General features: G+C 37.3%; 1 protein-coding gene across 6 annotated transcripts in view; it reads left to right on the forward strand.

Moving 5' to 3' along the window:
* SLIT2 (slit guidance ligand 2) overlaps positions 1-26843 on the forward strand; it is a 384281-nt gene that overhangs the window by 302541 nt on the left and 54897 nt on the right. For all 6 annotated transcript variants that reach the window (XM_084971629.1, XM_084971630.1, XM_084971633.1 and 3 more), the window contains 8 exons: positions 380-523; positions 2367-2533; positions 3389-3521; positions 6120-6188; positions 9023-9094; positions 9545-9616; positions 12503-12574; positions 15723-15886. In XM_084971629.1, coding sequence (XP_084827755.1) covers positions 380-523; positions 2367-2533; positions 3389-3521; positions 6120-6188; positions 9023-9094; positions 9545-9616; positions 12503-12574; positions 15723-15886 — 893 coding nt within the window. The remainder of the gene's footprint in view (positions 1-379; positions 524-2366; positions 2534-3388; positions 3522-6119; positions 6189-9022; positions 9095-9544; positions 9617-12502; positions 12575-15722; positions 15887-26843) is intronic.

The following is a 26843-nucleotide window of genomic DNA, read 5'->3' on the forward strand; positions in this document are numbered from 1 at the left end:
CCCCCCTTAGATGGGGTTGTGAGTCCATGCTGAAACTCATGAGTTTTTGTAACTGAGTGTTATCCTTGACAACTCTAAGCATTTCATTCTTCACAAAGTTCTCGGTACCGTTGGCTTCCGTATCCGCAAATACGGTGAAAGCCAAAATCACAGGTAGAGAGGGCCACAGATTCTGGTACCTGTGGGAGGTCCTGGGATAAATCCCCCAGGGATACTGAGAGATGGCTACTGTCACAGCAGTTCCTAATGACAAGAGAACATTCAGAAAGAAGTAATGAGTGCTACGTGTTTGCAAAGAGGGGTTATTTTGGTCTTCAGAGAGGCAGGATTGATTGCCTGATATTTTATCTCCATAACAATGTTGTATTTTTCCCCTCAGGATGTTGAGAAGTAACCGCATAAGCTGTGTAGGGAACGACAGTTTCATAGGACTCAGCTCTGTGCGTTTGCTTTCTTTATATGATAATCAAATTACTACGATTGCACCAGGAGCTTTTGATACTCTCCATTCTTTGTCTACTCTGTAAGTATGAAAAAGTCTTCCTTTATGTATGAACTGAGCCAGTGCACTTATATGTACTACTTTTATCAATAAAAATTTAATGCATTAAGCCTTTCGTAAAAAAAATGTGATCGGAGTTCCCATCATGGCGCAGTGGTTAACAAATCCGACTAGGAACCATGAGGTTGCGGGTTCAATCCCAGGCCTCACTCAGTAGGTCGAGGATCTGGCGTTGCCCTGAGCTGTGGTGTAGGTTGCAGGCTCGGATCCCACATTGCTGTGGCTCTGGCGGAGGCCGGTGGCTATGGCTCTGATGAGACCCCTAGCCTGGGAATGTCCATATGCTACGGGAGCAGCCCTAGAAAAGCCCCTCCCCCCCAAAAAAAAGACCAAAAAAAAAAAAAATGTGATCAAGGGCTTAGGTATTTTTTTAAAAGTAAAGATTTGTTGATGTTAAACTTAGTTTTTTCTAAAAATATTACCCACTACCCTGTATTAAAATTTAACAAAAACTATAGTGTTTTTTTAGTCTGTTATTTATGTAACAGTGTGATGTGGCTTATTTTATAAAAGGATAATCTTCTTATAATTTGGTTGCATTGCAAATAAAAGAAATGTAGTTTGTTTTTTTTGTTTTTTTCCCAGTGTTCTCACTTTGGAGTCTTTGCAGTATAAGTATCATTAAAAAAAAAAAAAAAGGTTGATAGGGTTATTGCCAACGAACTGTGCTCAAAAGGATCATTCACAATGACAGGAGATATATTAGGATGGCCAGGCCAACAATAAAAGCTCACTAGAGGGCATTTACTGTGATAGTAGGAAGATATTAAAGAAATAGGCTGAACCTATCCAAGAGGACATTTTATGTAGACAGTTGGAGAATAAAGAATATTTGTAGGTCTATAGGCAAAACGCAAGAAATGTCAACAAACAAACCAACTCTCCAAGTATTTCAGGCTCCTGTATGTCAGTATCTAAAAAGCAGTATTTGAAATGCCACATCTTCTAACGCTTCGGATTTCCTGGTCATAGTGGCAACTAAATCTACTAATCTAACTGAAAAGGTAGTTAGAAGGAGAAAAAAATCATGTTTAACATAGCTAAAGTCCCTGAAGAAATAATTTGAAGGAAGCAGCCATCCATCAGTAAAGTACTTAATCCTCTTTCCACATAAAATGTGACAGTTTACATCGAGTGACTAATGTGTGCATATTCAAGATGGCATGTTTATAAATAATGGGATTGTCAATAGGTTTGTGCTGAAGTGGTGAGATGCCCAAAGTATTGAGATTTGTAGAAGTAAATTCATTTTTATAACTGGCATTTAATCAACTCAGCTGTCAGTTTAGATGGGAAACCTATTCTCTGGAGCAAATAAGAGATGGAAATCTTGAAATGACAAATTAATGAAATAGCTGTTGTCAGGTTAAACTCAATAATATAAGGTAATCAGCCTTCATCTTTATATTAAATTACTGCATTATCAGTGTAGGGACGTTTGACAGACAGTCAGATCTCTGACACGTTTAAATTATCTCTAAATGAGATATCTATCGGGATCCACTGAATAAACTCTGCATTGCTGCCTTCACTTTATTTTTCATATGAAGTTATTAGAAGAACTCTTATAGGAAAATAGTGTTTTTATTTTTTAATTTCCAAACAAATATTTCAGCCAAAGAAGGCATCCCATTTGCTGTGTTTGTGTGTGTGATGGAGCGTGAATTGGGGGTGGGGTGAAGGCAAAGACCTAGAAGGCATCATTCCAACAGATGAGTGTGGGAAGATGGTAGCATGGGGTTTGGAGAAGTTAGAAAGGGAACCCCCTCAACTCAACTCTGCATTGTTTGCCTGTGGCACTTAGAAACCTCTTGGCCAATCCTTTTAACTGTAACTGCTACCTGGCTTGGTTGGGAGAATGGCTCAGGAAGAAAAGGATTGTAACGGGAAATCCTCGATGTCAGAAACCCTACTTCCTCAAAGAAATCCCCATCCAGGACGTCGCCATTCAAGACTTCACTTGTGATGATGGTAAGAAGGCCTGTCCAGGTCTTTGGTGACCATTGCCTGATTGTTCTGATGCTACGGGGCATTACTAGACAGGACGTCCGAGTTCGGGCAATGCATAGTTACCCGTGTCCTGCTGTTGGGTTGTTTTGTTGTCTTTTAGCAACAGGGCGCTACTTGCTCAGACTACTTTCACATCTGACTTCTTGATTTGTGCTTCCGAATGTTTTCTCACTTCCAGCTTGTGATCGATACTATTTATATAGTTTCATTTCTACTTGTATGTATTATTCAAAGCATCTCTTAAGAATTACCATTTTAAATGATAAAAGCAATTGACTTATAACGAAAATTCTAGTAAACCTAACAAAAATAATAGTTTTCAATTTTTTGCACTGTCATCATATTTGATTCTCATAATAGCCCTGTGAGGTAGGTAGTGTACAGGTTCTCTTATTGCAAACAAGTGAAGAGCTTGTGTGAAGCCGTATATTTTCAAATAAGGGGCCCACACACTTTTTGCTAAACCTCTTAAAGTAATCTATCCCTTTTTGTCCCTTTCTGTCTGTCTCCTTACAATTTCTCCACAGTTCGGTTTACATATATACATGCTAATTAAAATTATAAATTGTGTAAATAACTGAACAAAGAACATAACATTATAATTTTAGTGCTAGTAGAAACTGGGAATTGTTTTCTGGAGTTCTGCCATAGGCAGTCTGAAAATGGTCCTACACAAAATTGTAAACGCTGAATGCACTTTACATCAGTCATCCTATGGCTCAAGACTCATGGTTGTTTGGCTAAAGGTATCCAATCCCTTCAAGCATCTTTAAAGCCACAAAGCTGGGTTTTCCTGTGTTTCTTTTGGCCATTTAGGAAATGATGACAATAGTTGTTCCCCACTCTCTCGCTGTCCTACGGAGTGTACCTGCTTGGACACAGTCGTCCGATGTAGCAACAAAGCCTTGAAGGTCTTGCCCAAAGGTATTCCAAGAGACGTCACAGAATTGTAAGTAGAGCTTGTCTTTCCCTTTCCTAAACAACGTGTGTTTCACACACCACGAAAATAGAGACCCAAAATCTTTTGAGTCCTTTTTGCAAATTGCATATATTCTACAGGCCATTAAGAAGTATCATTTAAAACCCTAAGTAGATAATATAAAAGCTAGTTCAGGTACCCTTGGGAAATATTGGTTGTGTGCATTTTCTGTTTTTTTGTTTTTTTGTTTTTTTTTTTTTTCGTTTTAGGATTTCTCAGTGTCTTTATTATGCTAAGGTGTACTGTGAAGCTCCAGGAGAGAATGTCAACTGTAAGGGAGCTCCCACACTCAGGTGTCACCACAGCCCTTTTCTCATGAAGTATCTCACAAGACTAACTTGCACCTTGAGAAATGCTGTACATTTAGTTTAGCTGCAATGTCAGGGATATGTCATATGGTTAATTATTCTTTACCTCGGGTCCCTTTGGAAAATAGCTCACTGCAGAGGATGCATAAATATGCAGGATGTGGAAGAGGCTGACATAGCCTTTATCTTTAAAAGGAGATACTGCCCTTTGAACTTAACTCAAAGCCTTTTAGATCGTGAAAGTGTGGGTCGAGTTACCCCTAACATTTTCAAAACTGATATTTAGCCACAAGTTACATGGCCGGTGTACACACATCAAGATACTAAGTGCCATTCACACTTCCTCAGCCACCTCATGCTTTATCTGTGGAATGGAATAAATCAAAGAATTACTCCTTGAGCCGTGGTACACGCAGGCTCCCTTCCATTCCCTTATCTGTATACTAAGGACCGGGAACAACTGCTTGCCAGGTCACTGAGTCACTTTGCTCTGTTTACCTGACTGTGTGAAACCATGTATCAAAAACGTAAATGCAGGTGCATACCTGTAATTCATGCACAAATGTACAAGCATCGCAAATGAGCAGCTTTAATAAAGTTTCAGCAACCTAGAACATAGGCAGTGAGGTTCAAGAAGATATCACTTCAGTGATCAAAGACCTTAATTTTCAAATCATGTATGACTCTACAAATTCTAATTTGGTCCTGAATTGACACTTTGAGAAAAAGTGTGTGATCTTCTCTCTTGGGTCGGTTTTTCTCTCTTGCTACCACTCACGGTTGTTAATTAATTATAAAACACTGCTTTATATGTGTGTGTAAATTCTTAATTCTTATATTTATATGTATTTATTTCAGGAGATTGCCCTCCCCCCACTGTTGGAAACCTAGATACATGTGGAGGATTCTGTATGCAGACCGTAGATTCTAAAAACTCCCCAGCCGAGAACTTAATATGCAGCATAGCCTTAACATCATCCTTGATGCTAAATCCTTTCTTCTACCATTTTAACTGACCCATGCCTTAGACCTTTTACCTGATTCCCATCAAATAATTTTAAACATCTTTTAACTTCCTTATTAAACTACATCTGAGAACGTGCTAGATTCGTTTATGCCGTCTCTGTGTTTCTTCTGTCAGATAGTTGAATCTTTCATCTATTCCTCTACAAATTATTAAAAAGTAATTCTTTTTTTTAAAGAAAACATGTTTTAGAGATGAGGAAGGTATGAACTCATCTCTTATGAATTCTAGTTTTACCTCCTCAAGACTTCATTCCTAGAACCACACAAGCCATCAGGATCACTCTCTCCAGTAACATATATGCATGTATTAGAAAATTTCCATGTGCATATTATATCATTAAAGAATTTGGCAAAAATAAGTATGTAGTCATGGACAGTTTTGAACAAGTGGTATCCATTAGTTTTAATCAATCCCATGCAGTCATCCTCTTAGATTCTTTGACATGGAACCATCTATACATAGTGCACAGTCTGAATCTTTTTAGCTCTGTGTTTCCACGTTTTCTGGAATAAATGGAAAGAGCTGAAGGATATGGGATTATGCTTCCCTCTAGCGGTACTAAGAAATTACTTTTCTCTTAGCTGGAGAAAAGGGAGAGTGGAAATACAAAGTCAGAAAATTTGAATAGGCATAAGAAGGCATAACAAAAGCCTGACTCCTAAACGAGTATTTATTGTACGAAGGTAAAAATAATTTTTAAGATTTTTAAACTGAAATCTAATTACATTCAAATTCCCAAATATATCCTTTGAGCCATCTGTTGTTATTTATTAAGTGTATTAATGCATATTAAGGCCACGAAGATCAGTCTTGCCAGCGGTAGCAAGTTTCTGCCAGTAATGCATTTCATGGTATTGTTTCCACATACACACAATCAGACTGAAGGCTGACTAAGAGTGTGGTTGACTGAATGACCCTTCTTGCTGACACACAAATGGTTGGATAGAAGCCTTGCCTTCTCAGATAAACCACCAAGAACTGGACTCCCCCGTCTGTCTATCCTTGGTTTTATAATTTAGCTGAAGTAATCCACAAAAGAATTCTACTGGATTGGGAAACTGTGCTTTTTTTTTTTTTTCCTGTTGGATAGCAGTCCCAACTAGGAATATGACATCTTAAAGCCCAAATTGCCAAGTGCTTCCTTGCTTCAATTAAAAGTGAGATATTGTTCAACCATGTTAATGATTCACTATTGTTACTTTTAAACAGATAATGCTGTTTCCTTGTTTGTAGGTATCTGGATGGGAACCAATTTACCCTGGTTCCTAAGGAACTGTCTAACTACAAACATTTAACGCTGATGTGAGTAATGTATTGTATTTTTCCATCTTGGCCTTCTTATTCTATTTCGTGAAAATGGGGATCACAGGGGGCAGGGGATTTAGTGAACCTTTCAGATAATATAAATCATTTTCAGGTAGATGCTCCTCTTCCTGCTCATTGTGGTTCTGGATCACTGGCTCCATGTTCATTGACTATCAATCAGGCAATGGTGCATCTTGGAAAAAGTCCTCCACTATTCAAAGTACAAATACGATTAAGTCTAAGTATCAGAGAATTATAGGAATGCAATCAGTCAGATGTTTCTGTTGAAGGTGGAGATGGGCTATTTGATAACAATCCAAGGAAAGAACAATGGAAAGCACTATTTTTAATTCTCAACTTTAACCAAAACACAGCAGATGGTAATAGCTTTACTGAAAATTTGTTATAAGCCTAGTTAATTAGGCTTGATTCTCTTTTATAGTATGTTATGAATTGAGGTATGGGTGTCCAGGGTTAAAATTTATTTTATAAAATCCATATTTACTTACATGGTGTTTATGTGAACTTGACAAAGACACTGACATTGAGTAAAAATGTCAAAACATGAAATTGTTTTTATCATTTTGGTTTGATGTCTTCCTAAAGTAGCGTCTCTTTCTTTCATAAATGTGTGCAAACAATTTTTATAGTCATTAAGTTGTAACTATAAGATTATATTTAAACATACAGACATTTCAGTTAGTTATGTGTACAGTATTTTTAAAAAGATATAATTTACTATCTATAATATCACACTTAGAATAGCTTTGCTGGTAATTGATAAAGCTTGTCACAAAACAAACAAAAAAAAATCAGTGATAGATATAAAGGGAAATACTTTAAGTCTATCTGATTTTAGAGTAAATATGATTGAGATTTCTACTATTCCTAGAAGGGTTTTTATTCCTAATTAGTGAATTCTAGAAACCTAGGTGGCAGAAAATGTTGTTTCTCATTGCAAACTTTCCCTAAGCCCATGGAGGCTGGTTAAAATGCTGTTGATCACTTTCAGGTTTTCTTAAAAGTATGTGAAAATAAAACACTTTGTAGGAAGTATACAGGGCTGTTTAAATGGCAAAGGACTAAATTAAGAAAAAAGTATATCTTTTAAGATGCTTGTTCTGCCTCTAGTTATTTATTTAATAGCAGCAAGAACTGATTACATACATTTGTTCTGTTAAATAAACCATTAAATTGCTGCAATTTCCAAAGGGTCACTTCAGCAGAATTGGGTCATTTGCGGGACAGCATGTGATTATTTAAAACCAGTTTGGAAACGAAATGTGGGACAGAATGTGATTATTTAAAACCAGTTTGGAAATGAAAAACAAGAACAGATAGATCCAGAAATGGTTTTACCAATGACTCATTATACAACTCTAGGCAAGGAACTTCTGCTAGTTTTGATGTATTTATTTTTTTCAAAAAATTAGCTATAGGACTTCAGCAACTGAGAAGATGGATTATAAAGCTCCTGTAACATTCCTACCATTTTCACAATTTCAGTGATACATTTTACTGATTTTTGGAATTTTAATAAAGGAATGGATAATCAGCAACAGCTTTTCTGAATCTTACATTAATTCATATAGTTTGTTTTAGAAAAATAGAATGACATAAATACACACAGAGACATAAACAAACATAAATTATAACACACCATCTTCCATTTATTCACAAATCTTCCTTTAGTCGTATATTCAGCATGTTTCTTTAGATAAAAATTAATGAACATTCCCTAATATGTGTGTCGCAGTGTCATGTATGTGGAGTGTATGTATGTATATATTCACTAATGTTTTCTAAAGCAAACTGCAAAATGTATCTATCATTTTGAATGTTATATATTATATTATGTATTATTTAATATAATTAAATTACTACCTGTAGTACAAAGTACATTTTTTAAATGCCCATTTGGCCTCGGGGGGAAAAAAAACTGCATCTCTTTCTCATTTACTTATTATTTATTTATGTATTTATTTAGGGCCTAACCTGCAGCATATGGAAGTTCCTAGGCTAGGGGTAGAATCGACGCTGCAGCTGCCAGCCTCTGCCACAGCCACAGCAACACGGGCTGCAAGCCACATCTGAGACCTACACCACAGCTCACAGCAACGCCAGATCCACTGACCCATGGAACCTTCATCCTCATAGATACTAGTTGAGTTTGTTACGTCTAAGCCACAATGGGAACTCCCACTTACCATTCATTAATCATTTACCATGGACCAACTATGTGCCAGTGACTTTGCCAGAGGAAAAGGTTTTAATTATGCTGATGTCTTAATGACGGCATTGTCAAGGTAATCAAATGAGGGATTCTTTCAGGTATCCAATTTGAGTATCTGTATGCATTGATGAAGGTAAAGTATGTGTGACTAATGGGACTTTCTAGAACAAAGGTTTGTTTCTCACCCATCACATGTGTCTGTTGTGAGTGGCCTCCACCTGTCTTTGCTCTGGGACCAGGCAGGACCTCTCTGTGAACATCACATACCTTGTAGAGGAGCGAACAGAGGGATCTGGGCAAAGTGACCTTTCGCTCTAAAGCTTCTGTTGTGAAGTGAAAATAGCGCTGGTGCCCACACGTCACTGGCCAAAGCAAGGCACGTGGTCACTGCTAAATTTGTCAGACTGGGCATAAATAATCATGAGTAACATGACAGTCTACCCCAGGGGACTGCCCAACATTCTGTTATTTTTGGAGAAAAGCTGAGCCCTAGCAATGCTACTATGACTATGAGCAAGAAGAACCCTCTTTCTGAGAATGCTAATGTGTCCATGTCTATGGTAGCAGGAGACGCCATTTCTTTCTTTTTCTCTTTTAGAGACTTAAGTAACAACCGAATAAGCACCCTTTCTAATCAGAGCTTCAGTAACATGACCCAGCTCCTCACCTTGTGAGTATAAACGTGTAGGACTATTTCTTTTTTTTATTTTTTTTATTATAGTTGATTTACAATGTTTTGTCCATTTCTGCTGCACAGCAAAGTGACCCAGTTATTGTTAATTCACTGGACATTTAAGGGTTGGGTTCTACAAAAGAGACAAATAACTGACATTTGTGGTGAGGATGGGAAAGACTCTTAACACAGCCTTCAGGAGAAAGTCACCTTAGGGAGGACACAATTGAGGCATCAGAGACAGCAAGGGTAACAAGCATTCTAGACTGTGTTTTGAAACAAATACATCGTATTAGCAAAATAGCACAAAGATTAAAAAGTATGTGTCTATATTCTCAATTTATAAGATGATAAAATAGCCATTTCTTACTGCTTTATTAAAAAAAAATGACATTTGGCCATTTGGGAATACTTGAATAAAGCAAATTGGTTTCTGTGTGCTTGCAGAATTCTTAGCTACAACCGTTTGCGATGTCTTCCTCCTCGAACCTTCGATGGACTGAAGTCTCTTCGATTGCTGTAAGCATCATAGGTTTAACAAAAGACTACTCTTCTCAGGGATCTGGGTTTGGGGTTGTCTTTTGAATGATTTTGGGGTATTTTTGGTTGAATGCATTAGGATTTACTACACATTTGGAAATGGGAAAATTATATATTACTCATTTTTTTGGAATATTTTTTAATATTTATTTCCCCAATACAATTTTTTTTTTCTGCTGTACAGTACGGTGACCCAGTTACACGTGCATGTATACAAAGGATTATCTTACTCTGTTGTTGCTCAACAGCTCTTACTTGGACAACGTAATTTTCTCTTTAGTAACACGTTGTTGCTGTAGTCATGGATATGCTAATATGTGATATTAAGATGTAGTTTTATACAGATCCAGCTGCTTTTGAAAGAAATACAGGAAAAATTTTTTTAAGGTTGCATGATACAACACAGCATATTTTTACTACACAAAATTCACCTTGAAGTATATGAAAGAACATGATCCTCCATCTGAATCCCCTCCCTCAAATTGACAAACACTTTAATGTTCTCTTCCAGTCCGTTTGATGTTTCTTTTTATATATTGTGATATATGTATGCCCATAGCTGTATAAGTTAAAAACCATAAATAGGGTTTTTCTTTTTGTTTGTTTGTTTGCAATAGATTATATTTTTATTTATGAAATATTAGGTCCCCTAGGTTGAGAATCTATAGAACTGAAGTTTTGGAGGGTTTTTTTTTGTTTTATTATAGTTGATTTACAATGTTTTGATAATTTCTGCTGTCCAACAAAATGAGTCCGTTACATACATACACACACATCCATTGTCTCTCAGATTCTTGTCCCACATAGATTATCACAGAATATTGGGTAGCGTTCTCTATGCTAGACAACAGGTCCCCACTGACCATTCATTCCCTGTACCTCAGTGTGCATATGCCAATCCCAAACCCCCAGTCCATCCCTCCCCCCACCAACCTGTCCCCTTCAATAACAATATGTTTTCAAGGTCTGTGAGTCATTTTCTGTTCTGCAAATAAGTTCCTTTGTATCCTTCTCTTAGATTCCACATACAAGTGATATCATATGATGTTCATCTTTCACTGTCTGATTAACTTCACTTAGTGTGATAATTTCTAGGTCCACCCATGTTGTTGCAGATGGCATTATTTCATTCTTTTTATGGCCGAGTAATATTCCATCGTATATATGTACCACATCTTCTTTATCCACTCCTCTGTTGATGGACATTTAAGCTGCTTCTGTATCTTGGCTATTGTAAATAGTGCTGCAGTTAACTTGGGGTGCATGTATCTTTTCTAATTACAGTTTTCTCCAGATAGATGCCCAAGAGTGGGGTTGCTGGATCATATGGTATCCTATTTTTAGTTTTTTGAGGAACCTCCATACTGTTTTTCATAGGGGTTATACCAATTTGCATTCCCACCAACAGTGTAAGAGGGTTCCCTTTTCTGTGCACCCTCTCCAGCATTTATTGTTTGCGGACTTTTTGATGAAGGCCATTCTGGCTGGTATAAGGTGGTACCTCACAGTAGTTTTGATTTGTGTTTCTCTAATAATTAGCAATGTTGAGCATCCTTTCAAGTGTTTTTTGGCCATCTATGTGTCTTCTTTGGAAAAATGTCTTTTTAGATCTTATTATTCCACTTATTGTTGACATCTTACTATTCTATGAGATCTGTTTTTATTTAACAATAAGGTTTAGACTATTTCCGTTCCATCATATATAAAATTCCTCAACTCTTTAACTGGTACAGAGTGTTCCATAGACTGAAGATACCATGACTCATTTAGGCATCCTCATCGTTGCTATCATTTGGTTTGATTCCAAATACAACACTGGAATGAACATCCTATACATTCATCTTTCTATCAAGCATATTAGGAGAATACCAAAAGTAACCATCTTAGAGTCCCCCCCAAAATTTACAGATTTATTTTGCACCAACTCTATTTTCATAGGGTATTTATTTCAAAGCACTATTGCAAATAGTGAATATTATTTATCTTTTCTTTTTGTCACATGACAGGGGAATATTCCTTTCCATTTCTGTTTTGATTTGCAATTCCAATCCTTGGAGCATTAGAGTGTCTTTGTTTATCGAGCATTTGTGTTTCTTATTCTGTATCGCCAGATCACATCATGTCCCATTTTCTAACGTGTACTTTGTCTTTTCTTTAATGCCATACTTACTTTTATGCACCTACTTCTTGACTCTAAATTTACATGTCTTTTTACAAGGGAATGAATCCTTATAGCTTATATATGTTGCACATATTTCCTGTTCTGTTCTTTAAATCAATCTTTTTAAAAAAATTGAAATATAGTTGATTTATAATGTGTTAATTTCTGGCTTGCAGCAGCAAAGTGATTTAATTTTAGGTATATTTATCTACATATGAACACACATGTATATTTTTTCACATTCTTTCCCATTATGGTTTATTACAATATATTGAATATAGTTCCCTCTATGATACAGTAGGAACTGGTTGTTATGTAATCTTTTATATTATTGATAGATTTTACATTGTCAAAAATGTATTACTCTTTTCCATATGATTTTTGAGTTTATAAAGCCTTCCATGTCCCATGTTTATAAAAAGGAGCACTCCTTATTTTCTTTTAATACATTTTTAGTTTTAGTTTTACATTTAACTCCTCAAATTAGAATTTTTTCTATGCATATGATCTAGGGTGGGAACTAACTTTTTGCTTTTCCAAGTAGATACCCAGTTGTAAAAAGACTGTTTATTGAATAGACCATCATTTATAAATACACTCATTTATAAAGCTGGTTATACAGTAAAATTTCATATATGCGTGGGGATTTTTCCAAATTCCCTGAACTAAGAGAAATTTAATTTTGCTTTTTTTCTTGCTTTTAGTTCTTTACATGGAAATGACATTTCTGTTGTGCCTGAAGGTGCTTTCAATGATCTTTCTGCATTATCACACCTGTGAGTATCTGGTTCATGAATGGAGGTTTAGGGTCAGACTGCCTGACAAGTGAGTTTGGAACAAATAGTCCGCTGCTACCTTTTTTATTGTTACTTCAGAAGATATGATTGGTTCCATCTTTAAAATAGTTGCAAGGATTTTCAGTCTAGACATGGTGCCCTCTACAAGATAGCCTTCATTTACCCTTCTGACCCTAACTCCCCATTAGTTGAGTTCTCTTTACTTCTAAAAATGTGTCTACTTATGAACCTGGCTCCCCAGATTTCTAGTCTACATCTTTTCTCTTAATGTTCTCTGATTATAAGTATCAGCTCCCCTTCACTTCAGTCTGCCCAAACCCTGCTTTTCCAAGTCATATCCTAAATATCACCTCCTCCAGGAAGCCTGTCGTGATTTGCTCAAACTGGATTAATCTATTTAGCACATATCACTCAGCCTTGACTCTGGCTGCAAAAATGAATTAGACAAGGTTTAGGACAATTTGTACAGTAGAGAGAAACAGCCAAATCCTCATATTGGGTGAATTTGTTTTCCTTTGCATTCTCTCTGCTAGCAGTCTGTTTGTACCTCTGTATTTCTTGGAAGTGCAATAAAATAATTTAATAATGAGGTCCCAAAAATTCAGTTGGGTAAATTCCATGTTCGTTATTTTTAGTTGTACTGTTAAGACCGTGGCACACCTGGAAGGAAGTTCAGAGAACAGCGCCAAAATCCAAAGCTCCTTAGGTCAGGCTGAGTTTGCCATCACCTGGGGGCAGTTTTTTGCTTCAGCTTGAATATCAATGTCAGTTGGCTGCTGGTTCTCCAGAAGACATTGCTTGCCATGTTTTTTTGTGGGTTTGCTTTCCTCTCCAAAACCTACCAAAGCCCCAAGTTTGGAAAATTGAGGGGCGGAGATGGGCAGAGGATAGGAGCCAGCAGTTAATCCTGCCATGTCTGCATTTGGCTTATGGGGACTGTGTTAGCAGCATATGTTTTGGTCCATCTGACTGTGTGATGCTTACTGCTACTATCCCTTCCGTTAGACTGTTAGGTTCCTGGAGGCAAGACCTCCGTTTTCTCATGTGTGAGCCCCAGTGCCCACCTCAAAGTCGAGGTCAGGGCCACTCCTACAAACTCCATGGAGGTCTCTTGCCTGAGAGCCCATGTGAAGGGGACCCCTTCTGAGGGGTGCAGGGCTGCAGTGCCTGGCGGGGAATATGCAGCATAAAGAAGGAAGTAGCCACTCTGTTAGAGTCAGGGCAATGGATGAGAAAAGCCTATGGAGGGAAGGTGCTGCTTGAACTAAGCAGAGCTGTCCTTTCTGTGACGCCCTTCCCTACACTGAGAGCAATTTGAATCTTCTTTGTCATGCGTCCTGTTTGTCATGTATTTCATTTACGCTTTTGTCTTTTATTTCCTAGATCACAGAGAGTTCTAAACCATGTGCTTTTTTATTGTGTCTCCTGACATAGTAAGGACTTAGCAAATGTCAATAGAAATAGGATCTAATGACTCAAAAACATTGTTTTCCTCTTTTTTTTTTTCTTTTTTTCTTTTTCTATTTTTGGTTGTACCAGTGGCATGCAGAAGTTCTGGGTCAGGGATCAAATCTGTGCCGCAGCAGCAACCTGAGCTGCTGCAGTGACAACACCTGATCCTTAACCTGCTGAACCACAAGGGAACTCCTCATTTTTAATTTAGAAGAAAGGTTTGAATCTGACCTACATATGAGCATAATATTTGCTGCACTTTAGTTCTTGGCTAGAGTTGGGCATTAAAACAGCGACAGTATAAAGTATTACGGTTTTATAAGTATATTTTGAAAGTTTCTTCATAAGAGAATGATTTTGCTTAGACTATATACCTAGAAACCATACTAACCTGAAGTTGATTAAAAATCAAAATTAAACCAGTTTTTAAGTGCTGCTTTATGCAAATACTATTTTTACCCATGCTTGGCAAATTTGTGAACCCATTGGATAACTTCTCTGGCCTCAGTTTTTTTAATCTGGTAAAATGGGTTTTTAGTGTTGATCTCATAGAGTTTCTATTTAGGATAAAATGAAGCAATTCATATAAATGGCTTAGCACAGTTCCTATATATCATGATGATGCAATAACTGCTGGCTGTTATTGTGATTATAGTTTTCCTGTCGTTTGCACTGCTTATGTTAGAGTGGGAATCAAAGTTCTAAAATGAAAAAACTTTAAAGGGACAGACAGCCACTGAATTTCCAGGTCACCTCTGGGAAACTAACGTTATGTGTCTTTATTACTTTATGTTCTTTCTTATCTTCTTGCCTTCCTACTAGCCCTTTACTCTGAAACATCCTTTCCAACCTTTTACACCAACTTAAATCAAAATGTCTAAAAGTTTAGACTTCTTTAAACCACCAGTCTTGGAGAAAAGTGACCCTCTCCTCACAGTTACCTTGTAAATTCTTCTACTCTACTGCTTGTAATGAAAATTTTCATATGTATGAGTATATGTGAATATCCTTTGCAGAAGGAGTTTTGGGTGTTAAGATTAATGTATTATTCATATTTGGGTCCCTAAAAACTGACATAATGGTTGGGTTCTCATTCATTGGTGAATGAAGGAAAAAATTTATTTATTTATTTATTTATTTATTTATTTTGCTTTTTAGGGCTGCACAGGTGGCATGTGGAGGTTCCCAGGTTAAAGGTCAAACCAGAGCTACAGCCACTGGCCTATGCCACAGCCACAGCAACTTGGGATCTGAGCCACATCTGCAACCTTCACCACAGCTCATGGCAACACCAGATCCTTAACCCACTGAGCAAGGCTGGAGATAGGTCCTGCATCCTCATGGATGCTGTTTGGGCTCATTACTGCTGAGCCACAATAGAACTTCAGAAGGAAATGTCAATACACATTTTGCTTGTGCTTGCACCCAATATGCACCATTCTGCAAATACAAGCAGACCTTGTAAAGTCAGGAAGGTGTTATCACTGGTGACATCTCACTAAATCCCAGCTGCATATAATTCAGGAAAGTGGGGAATCCTCAAAGTCTCTGTGTCTTCTAATTTTTTATTAGCAAATCCATGGGGATTTTCACTTTGTGTTATAATCCCTTAGGAAATAATAATACTTCCATACCTGTGTGTATGTGTGTGTGCTTTTGTGGTGTTGTTTTCCAGAGCAATTGGAGCCAACCCTCTTTACTGTGATTGTAACATGCAGTGGTTATCCGACTGGGTCAAGTCGGAATACAAGGAGCCAGGAATCGCTCGCTGTGCTGGTCCTGGAGAAATGGCAGACAAACTATTACTCACAACTCCCTCCAAAAAATTTACATGTCAAGGTATGGTTTTTAACTGTCTGTACTTCTGTAAATAAAAATCCATTGCATGAAGCTAAAAAGAAAGAGAAAGCATATGCTGCTAGATTTCAGAAGTATAGCAGAAAAACTCCAGTAATTACGGTTTCCCCCTGCACTTGGAGAGGACAGAGCAGGTACCTGAGGAGGCCAAGTAAAGACTGAGGCTTTTCGAATAAATTGCAGAAATAATTCACGGGAAGTGACTAACTTTTCTTTAAAATGAGGGAAGAAATGAAGAGTGCACAATTTCTGGAGATTCTTCTCACAGCCTCTAACACGTAAAATATCTTGCTTTTGCTTTGTTAAACCTGCCTCTAGGGCTGCCAGGGCCCTGTGGCTTCGTGATGCCAGGTAAGAAATGAGCCCTCCCCAGTGTTCAGGCCAGACCATCTGACTCACCTCCTGTGGTGCTCTCTGCCCGTGTTGATGGTGCCCTTTCTTGCTTGTTTGAATCCCTTTCTTTTCCCTTTGTTTTATGTATTTGTGAATTCTAAATCATGTCTTATTAACAGGTATTTGCTTCTCTTCTGACAGAAATCATCTATTCCATCCCCATAGAAAATCCAAATAGGAAGATGTCCACAATAAGAAACTAAAGAAGTCAATTTAACCATTACTGATAGTACCATAAGATAACCACTTTTAAATTTGTTTTGTGTGTCTTCCCACTTTTTCTAGTCAAATATATGGACTTAAGTTCCTGACAAAAATGGGATAGAAAGTTACTATTATCCTTAATTTTAGATACATGGATTACTTTTTTTTTTTTTTTTGGCGGTGCCCATGGCTTGTGGAAGTTCCCAGGCTAGGGACTGAACCCACACCACAAGAGTGACCCCAGCCACTGCAGTGACAACACTGGATCCTTAACCGACTGTGCCATAAAGGAACTCCTACTCTTAATTCTTAGATGGAGGAGAGAAATTTTGAGAAATTCTAAATGTATAATCAGCGAATGGTTATTAATCATGCCTTATGTGTAAAACGAAATCCTGGATATTGTGGAGCATAGGGAAGTTCGCAAACCTAGCTGAAAAGACACGCTTTGAACACTTGAACATTTAGGTGGGAAAAAAAGCACAGCTAAAAGTAGGTAATTCTGTGCAGTGGCTCACAGAATGGAGCGCAGCCTGGCTTCCCTGGGGCTAAATCCCAGCCTTACTGTTCAACAACTATGTATCTTTAGCTTAATAGCTTAACCAGCCTGTGCCTCAGTTTCCTGCTGTGCAGTCAGAGATGATAATAGTACACACATGAGAGGGTTTTATTAAGATTAAGTGAATTATTATATGTGGAATCTAAAAAAGGAAAGGAAAGAAAATGCGGGTTTCACAGATACAGAGAATAGGATAGTAGTTTCCATGATGGGGGTGGGGGGTGAGGGGTAGGGTGGGGAATGTAGGTCAAAGGGTAGAAACTTTCAGGTATAAGAGTAATAATTTCTGGGATCTAAAGTACAGCATGGTGACAGTAGTTAACAACATAACATGCATTACTTAAACGTTACCAAGAGCAACTCGTAAGCATTCTGCCCCTACATACACCAAAGTTAACTATATGAGGTGGTGAGTGTATTAATTATCTTGCTCTTGTTAATCACTCCACAATATATATGTATGTCAAATCATCGGGTTGTCCATTTTATTTATTTTTTTTATTTTATTTTCCCACTGTACAGCAAGGGGATCAAGTTATCCTTACATGTATACATTACATTTTTTTTCCCCACCCTTTGTTCTGTTGCAACATGAGTATCTAGACATAGTTCTCAATGCTATTCAGCAGGATCTCCTTGCAAATCTATTCTAAGGTTGTCCATTTTAAATACGTACAATTATATTTGTCAATTATTTCTTAATGAAGTTAGGGAAAGGGATTAGTTTATTTAATATGTATAAAACACACTGCTTTATACACAATAAGCACTCACTATAGGTTAGATGCCATTTTTATTATTATAACATTTCAAAAAAATCAACGAAAAGATGATGTGGGACATGCCCCGATTTATTGATAAAAACAGGAATTTTCAAAAACTATATTCCCTCCTCCAAACATTTTTTAGGTAGGCTTCTGATGTTTCTTTCATAACTTAGGTGGTTACAAGAGATGTAAATAATGACATTTTAAAACAAAACCCTTCCGTTATTCTTTTAAATGTATTTGGTAGAATCTAAATATCACGCTAATTTTAAAAGAAACAAAAGCAAGAGCCTCAACATTTTCCATTGTTCTTTTTCCTCAAACTTCTATTTTTCTCCTTGAATTTCTATCTCCAGTACCTCAGAGATTGTATCATTCTCTGCTATATAAAAAAAAAGTTTGTAATTTGAATTTTTAAAATTTCCTACCACTGAAGACCTGTGAGTTCTTAAAATTTTTCTTAGAATTAATCGATGCCGGTAACACCTGTGCAACATTGACTGGAACAGCATCATTTATCAATTTGTTAATATTTATATGACAAGTTGAAATTAAAATTGTATTGGAAATGCCTCTCTGGGATTATGTGCAGTGATGGCAAGGGCCTTTGCAAATAGCCAGTGTTTAAAATTATTCTTTTGTAACCTCAGATGTTTCCTTGGGGTGGTGCCCCAATGGTAAATTTCGGGCGGGCTGAGAAGTATGTTATTTATTTAATTGTTTTTTTGTAAAGTGGAGATGATTGTCAAAGGGGAGATAGAGAAGGAGAAACTGGCATAAAAACATTCTCGTAGGCATAGGGAAGGCATGTTATTGGGCAGATTGATTCTGAAAAGATTATTTGGGCAAGTTGAGCAAGTGCGGACTGATTTCTTGACACTTCTTTATACCCAAGGATGCTCATACCGCCCTTGGGAAAATGTTGGTGTTTATGTGTAATTCTTCAAGCTCAGAGTTCCATGAATATGTTTCTTGAAAAAAAAATATTTCATGATAATGTAGATTTGAGAAAATCTACTTAGCTATATTCAATTCTTTGAGCATCATAATTTACAGTAATTTATTAAATGTTCTCATAAGTCCAGCAAATACAAACGTACATACATATACACATAAATGTCAGTTTAACTCAAGATTTATCTAACTGATTTGACCTTCTTTTATTAATAGCATCTTTTGTTCTTAGTATAGCAGGTATGGAACTATGCTTAAGGGAACATTAGTCTGAATCAGTAGAACTTTCTGCCATGATAGAAATGTTCTCTCTATGTGCTACCCAATACGGCAGCCACAAGCCACCTGGGGTTGCTAGAATGTAGCTAAGGCAACTGAGCAAACAGATTTTTAATTTTATTTAAATTTATACTTAAATAGTCGTATGTAGCTAGCGGCTACTCTATTGGTTAGTGCTGTCGCTGCAGGGGTGAGGGGAAGAAATCCTGCCAAGGAGTGGCTGTGAAAAGTTTCATGCAAGAGTGTCTAGGTCAGTTGTTTGGACAAGCAGGCAAGTGTAAGGACAGTGCAACAGGTGGGTGGGACTGCAGGAGCCCAGCTGTGATACGGGAAGTGACTGGAACTGTGGCAGTTTAGTTTAATAGTCACCGATTTATCAGATTAGTGTATCACATGCATTTCAAGGTATAGCCTGAACTGCCTAGCAGACAGCATAAGTGTAGACCAGTTGGCAAGAAGTATGCACATTCAGAACTCAACAAATAGAGTGTAATTGCATTTAGCAAACTTTAAGACTTACTCACTTCTATAACTTAACATCATGGTAGGGAGATAGCAAACACTGAAACTTATAATGTTCATTGCCAGCATTCCTTGTTATTTGTCAAAATATTGTAAACCACTCGCACAAGCTTTGCTAGAAATATTTACTCATAATAAATGGATGAGTAGAGGCAAAGTATTCTAATCCATTCATTAAAATTATTAACTCTGGGAAATCTGAGTACTATGTTTTTGAGTTTATATGCTTTATGAGCTTAAGAGCCATAAAATGATGCTTCTTTAAATATTTTATAATTCAAGTTTTCTATATTGTAATTTAACTTTTCCCTTAGTTGTGCCAGTTTGATGTGTTTTATTTATTCATGAAAATCATGTAAGTACATACTCCTAAGATTAAAGTTTATAAATATGTAATTTCAAATTACAGCAGAAGATGAATAGTCTTTATTTGAAAACATGTTTACATAGAAATATTTAAATATAATTTAAATGATTTCTCTGCTAGAAAAGTCTATACTATTATTTTGAGTAATTGATTTTTCCTGTTTTCATCTTACATTTATAGAGTATTTTCTTTGTAGCATAATCTCATAATTTCAGTGCACAACAGAAATAAATTAACTGGATGAAATAGATTATCAGAGTATGTTTTAATTAATACCCAGATTAGGGCATTCTTGAATGGGAAGCAGATGGTCATGACTTGTTTTTATAACCCAAATGTCCTGTCTTCATTTTTCAAATATCAGGTGAAAGTAGAATACTCAAACAGTCTGCAATAGAAGTGGAGGGGCGTTTTTGTTTTGTTTTGTTTTGCCCTCTCCAGGCTTTCATTGAAAACTTCAGCATAGAATATAGAATATTGTTAATTTCTAATACTCCCTTTGTTGCTCTAGATATACAGGAAGCTTTAGATATACAGATAAATAAATTCTTCATTTTCAATGTGACACATTTATTGAATGCTTAAATGTGCTAAGGCGTGAACAGTCTAATGGAAAGAAATGTGACATTCTCTCTTTCATTCAACAAATCTTATGTGGGTTCCTGTTACACACCAGGCACAATTCCAATGTATTAAGAACACAATACTAAATAGGACAGAGAAACCCCTGCCTTCATGGAGCTTATGTTCTACTGATAGTTACCTTTAAATAGATTATTAGAAAACACTGTGGAATCTTGGTGATAGAAATGTATAACAATGTATATCCAAACCAAACAACTGTGGAATTGTAACCAATACCACCAGGTTCCTCAGGGAATCAGGAGACTCCAATGTGAGTCAGGTGGAACTGAGCCTGGAACACAGAGTAAGGGAAGCAGCTCCAGTAGACAGGAGTCCAGTAGCTAGGAACCCACATCGTGAGGCTCAACATACGTCATTATTTATCTATAAAGATCAGCTAAGCGGCCAGGAACCCTAAGACCTTTACATGTCCCGAAGTGTGCAACATTCTAGCACCACATGGTTGATCTCCTCTGCTAATTTTATAGTTAAGAATCTCCTAGATTCTGGAGTTTCTGGGGAAAATTCCACCCCTCTCAGTAATTACGTTGAATTATTGTCATTTTTTTCAGTAGGATCAGCATCTTGCTTTTAGGGGTGTTCTTGACAAGTTTAAGGTCTTTTGTGTCTTGGAATTTTTGGTTAGTATTGTCCTTAGTCATTGAATTAGAGTATGAAGGTCATTAAGTAATTTAACCCAAACTAATGAAAAACTTACTAGTTAGATCAGTTTTGAAGTAGTATTTAGAACTTGGTCAAATCCATTTTTCGCTTTCAGATTTAGTATCACTAGGACGTAATCATAACGTTGAAATAATCTTAACTCTAGAGGATTATGATTTTTTCACTGGCTAAAGAAAATATTCAGGTTTGTACATAATTATTTGCCAAAATCACCATCTTTAAAAAACAGACAAGGGCTATTAATTTTTATTACGTCTTTTAAAGACCTTAAAATACTGAGAAATTTTTAACAGACTTTTTTTAAATTTTAAAAACTCTATTGACATATAGTTGATTTATAGTGTTATGTTAATTTCTGCTGTATAGCAAAGTAATTCAGCTATACACACACACACACACACACACACACACACACACACACACACACCTATCCCCATATAGTTATCACAGATTATTGAGTAGATTTCCCTGTGCTATACCGCAGGTCAAACAGACATTTATTTTAATAGGTGATGAGAACTAATTATTTGTATTCCATTCTTAAATATTGTACATCTGTATTCTCTCTGGTACAATTCCATAAAATAATTGCTGCTTTTTAAAACTTAAGTATAACACAAGAAGTTCATTTATTGGCCTCAGTTCACATGTGTAGGTAACAAACGGCCATGCCTGAGGACCCCAGAGTTGTGATACCCATCTTTGATTTTACCGCTGTCCCCGCCATCACCTAGGGACCGTCTCTACCTTGCACTTAAACTATACAGATACCAGTGAGTTTCCTCTTGCCAGTTTCAATAGCTTCTTTTTTTTTTTTTCACCCACACCCACAGCATATGGAAGTTCCCAGGCCAGGGATCAAATCTGAGCCACAACTGTGACCTATACCACAGCTGCGGCAATATTGGATCCTTGACCCTTTGTGCCGCAGGGGAACTCCCAATAGCTTCTTTTTGGCTTCTTTATTTGATCTCCTTTCATCTTAGACAGTGGCAGCCATTGCTCCTTCTTGTACATTCTTGCTGCCTCTTTCTTCGTTCCTTGGCTGACATCTCTTTCTTATCCACCCTTTAATAATGACACAGGGAGGGTTCTCTCCTTAGCGCTATGCATGTAATTGATTTCAGTCCCAGTGGCTTCAAATATCTAGCTATGACTTTTCTTATAAACTTCAGATTCCTATGTTTTCCACATTCTCTTGCAGCTGGGTTCTGTAGTTGATACATTTGTGTCTCTATTACTGAACTACTAGTTATGCCCAATATCAAATATCCCCTATGGTTTTCCTGAGTTGTCTTTGATGTTCATCTGACTTTATACAAGGACAGTACTGGAGGATTCTACTATTTGACTCATGCGTCTGAGGGATGCCAACATGAAGGCAGACTCTGGGATATAGTAAGAAATTTGTGTTTGAAACTTTTAGTTATAAATCAAAGCGAGATGCCATTCTCAGTGGGTGGCTTTATTGATGTCAGGCGCATAGCTGGTGATTTGAGCCAAGTAAGCAAGTCTGCCTACAAGTTTTAATGGATTTGAGGTCCAGCCGTTCCTCCATTAAAGATTAAAGTAACTGACAAAGACAAATTGTTAACCAAACTTTCCGTTCCTTTTTCCTTTTGAATCATTAAGCTAAACACACCTCCAATCCACATAGTTGATGCTAGAGGACTTAAAAAAAAGTCCAGACCTAAACTTAAATTAATCTAGGTGTCCCAGACTCGCCTCCTTCATTTCAGCAACTTTAGTAAACTTTTGTATTTGTGAAGCTAGATTTCTTTTCTCTTCTAAGCACACATCTTCTGAGGGCTCCTGTGTTGGCAGTAATTTACATTTCTTGGAACCAGTTGACTTTGGGAAGGAGGAAAGTTTGAAGACCAGTGAAATTGTATCAGCAAGCAACTTGTAGTTCCTTGTTGAGCAGCATTGCAAGAACAAAAAGGACTTCTTAATTTTGTGCTGTTATTTCTGAGGGGTGTGCATGCCAGATTTACAAATCCCAGTTGCAGTCCTTTAAAGCAAAAAGTCATTAACACTGGGTGTTGGTACCCAAGGGGAAATTAGCAGTCAGTGCTCATTTTCACTCTGCCATGTTTTTGATAGTAATAGCTCCTACAGTTTTCCCAAATTTCAAAAGTTCCTGGCATAGACAGAAGGTACTCAGTGACCTTGTAATAAATGAATAAATGGCAAGCTCTAATTTGCCTCTTTGCTAAAATTAAAACAAAATACAGAGGAAGACTTCCTTTTCTTTCTCCATTTCAGTAAACCACTATGTCCCTCCCAACCCCCTACTTTATTTGGAAGTCTAAGCTTTAAAAACCGGGAGTTCTGCTGTGGTGCCACAGGATTGGCAGGCATCTCTGCAGTGCTAGGATGCAGGCTTGATCCTCCCCCTGGCACAGTGAGTTAAGGATCCAACCAGCGTTGTTGGTTGCAACTGAGGCTCAGATCTGATCCCTGGTGGATCTGATCCCTGGCCTCAGAACTCCATGTGCCATGGGGCAGCCAAAAAAGAAAAAATTGTAAAATAAGATAAAAGTAAAAAGTGCCAGAACTCGCTATGGCTTTTGTGCTTCCTCTGTGTTCAGAATTCATTAGCATCTCATTTAATGCTTAAAAAAACCCCATCAAGATGACTGTCATTGCTTTCCTAACTTCGCACACTAGGTCATGAACTTGACCTGACTGACTTCTGATTTTCTCCCTAAGATTACTATGCATTATGTTAAGAGACTTGACTAATTCTTGTTCCTGGATGTCTTCTTTACATCTGGGACTAGTCAAGTATGCCAAATTCTACAAGGGTTGGTTTGCTCCTAGAGGGCTATGCTAACTCTTCTACCATTTTATCTTGACTTTATTTAGCATCTCCCTTTGGCTCTGACATCATTCCCTTGTCAAAGAAACAGATTAAAAATGTGATTATTACCCTTGGAGAAGAACTTTGCAGGAAAGGATCTCAGAGAAAGTGTCCAAGATGGAAAATAAATCACAAATCGAAGACAGAGAAGAAAAGAGATAGACTTAAAGAGAGGCAAAATGTGAATGGGAAGGTGAATGAGAGAAGAGAACCAGATATAAGGGGTATAGCCAAGGGGTTAAAATACCGAAGTAAGATTTAGATAAGCCAGGTGGATGTAAAAACCTTATTTTAAGGACATTTAGTTAGGTGGAATTATAATCTAAATAAACTGGAAAAAGGAATCCTATCATTTTAAGACATTTGGACATTGACGATGCTGCTATTTGGAATTTCTGTAGTTCACAAACATCTGTTGGATTACCCTTCGCTCAAACTCAAGTGGTAGAAACTTATGGTTGCCAAGGAGATGGGACTTATGGTTGCCAAGGAGAAGGTGGGATGAACTGGGAGTTTAGGGTTAGTAGATGCAAAGTATTGCATCTGGATTGGATAAGCAATGAGATCCTGCTGTATAGCACAGGGAACTCTATCTAGTCACTTGTGATGGAACAGGATGGAGGATAATGGGAGGAAAAGAATGTGTGTATGTATGTGTGTATATATATGCACACACACATATGTATATAAATGTATGTATATGTATAATTGGGTCACTTTGCTGTACAGCATAAATTGAAAGAACATTGAAAAAAGAGCATTGTAAATTAACTATAATAAACAAAGAAATCATCTTTGAAGAATTTATTTTCAAAGAGGAATTTGAAAAAAAAAAAAAGAAGCAACTAGAATGGCAGCTATTGTCGTCACCTTCACTAAGCTGAAGAAATTAGAAGTCAGTATTTTATATGTTCCTAATTCTAATGCCACCAAAACAGTTTGTGAGTTTAAGAAATCCTCAGAAGAAGCCTGTGCATGTGGAAAGCTTGTTATTTTGATTCCTGTAGCTAAACTGAACATGTATGGGAGAGCAACAATCTCCCTTCATATACCCATAAGAAACCACAGAAACTGAAAACAATTGAGCAGAATTTGCTACGTAAAAAAAAAAAAAAAAAAACAAATTTGGTCCAGGAATAAAAGAGAGAAATTAGTTAGTGCTTATTAATTAGATATGATTCAGTGGATATTTATGAAACAGATCTTGACAGTGCTGGGAACTGAACAGAGACCACTTCAGCCTGGCAATTTCAATATCTGCATACTCTATGAAAATAATTCTTCAAAACCTATCCAGGTTTTTTTTAATCTCTAGCTTCTGGTCTAATCAAATGTAATTTGTGGAAAATGTTACATTCTGCAGAATAAACCTCAAAACTGCCAACTCTGAACCCCTCCATTCAAACCACACGCAGCCTTACAAGGTTGAAAGGCCAGAAATAGACTGAAAGACAGTTTTTTCCTCAAGGTCTTGGGATGTGGCCAGGTGAACATTTACCGTCCTTGCATTTGCTGATGTGCTGTTTGGCTGCTGTATGTTCTTAGCTGCTTCCTCCTACGCCTTCGTTTCAAGAGCCTTCTCTCTTCTACCCTGGCCAAGGCACCCGTGACCGTTTCGATATTTCCTTGCCTAGTGCCCGTGCTAAGTGTGGTTACTTTAGTAAACACAGAGCCAGGTATTGTGGGGTTTGACATTAATTTCACATATTGCTCTAACTGCCACCATTCACCTCTCCTGTGTGCTGAATAGCTAAACTCATTGGATAAATAAGTTGAGGGGGTCGAAAAATTAAGTGTCTATGAGGCTCACTTCAGTGTTAATCCCAGTGATTTCCCAAGTGTAATTTGATACCGCAGCTGTATTCATTATCAGGTACAGAGAAAAAATGAAGGGGTCACTGGCAAGGCCAACCCCTAGTGACTCAGGTGCCACTTGAAGTGAACACCACCCCTTCCTGTTAATACAGTGGTCCCCAGAACTGTCATTTATTGCCACATAGTCAAAAAGAAGCAAGAGTGTCTAGGTAAATATATTTCAGGGTTTTGTTGATTAAAAAAAAAAAAAAAAAAAAAAAAACAAAAACAAAAACCTGAACAGAGTACTGTCCTCTTGGGAACTATACTGCAAAACCACTATATGAATATGTATTTCCCAGGGTAAGGGAATAGTTAAGATATGAAGAGTTTTCATGGTCACTGTGTTACATTCACATTTTCTTCCCTACCTGAGTTTCTGTCAGTAGACTGATAGCTTACCAACTGAAAAACTCTGATCTGTAGGAAAAAATTGATTAAAGGAAATTTCTGCTAGCAGAAGTCACACAGATTTGGGGGTGGAGTTACCTTAGAAGGTTGGAGCAGTGATAGAGTGGGGGGTGGAACTTATGCAGCTGACTCAGATAACTTTGCTAAAAATTATGTGGGGAAACCTGCCCTTGGAATTCTTATGGCTATTTCCAACGAGGATAAGGAACTGCAGAGAGACTGGGGGCGAAAGCAAAAACATAATATCTATGTTCTGAAATTTCTGTATTTTCAATATAAAAATGTCACTCTGACAGAGTGTCCTCATCAGGCAGTGGCCACAAGGCAGTCTAGCGAGCCCTCAAGTAGCATGAATGGAACCTAATTTTATTGAGGGCAGCACACTATCCATGCACCATTTTAGCCTTTACGGAACAAATACGTGCAGCCAAAGGACAGTGACTGCAACTGAATCTGTG

The sequence above is a fragment of the Sus scrofa genome, chromosome 8, assembly GCF_054392235.1.
Source record: "Sus scrofa isolate SSC_HxYL_T2T_F1_AM1 chromosome 8, Sscrofa_HxYL_maternal_Yorkshire_Landrace_v2.0, whole genome shotgun sequence".
Classification (NCBI taxonomy): domain Eukaryota; kingdom Metazoa; phylum Chordata; class Mammalia; order Artiodactyla; family Suidae; genus Sus; species Sus scrofa.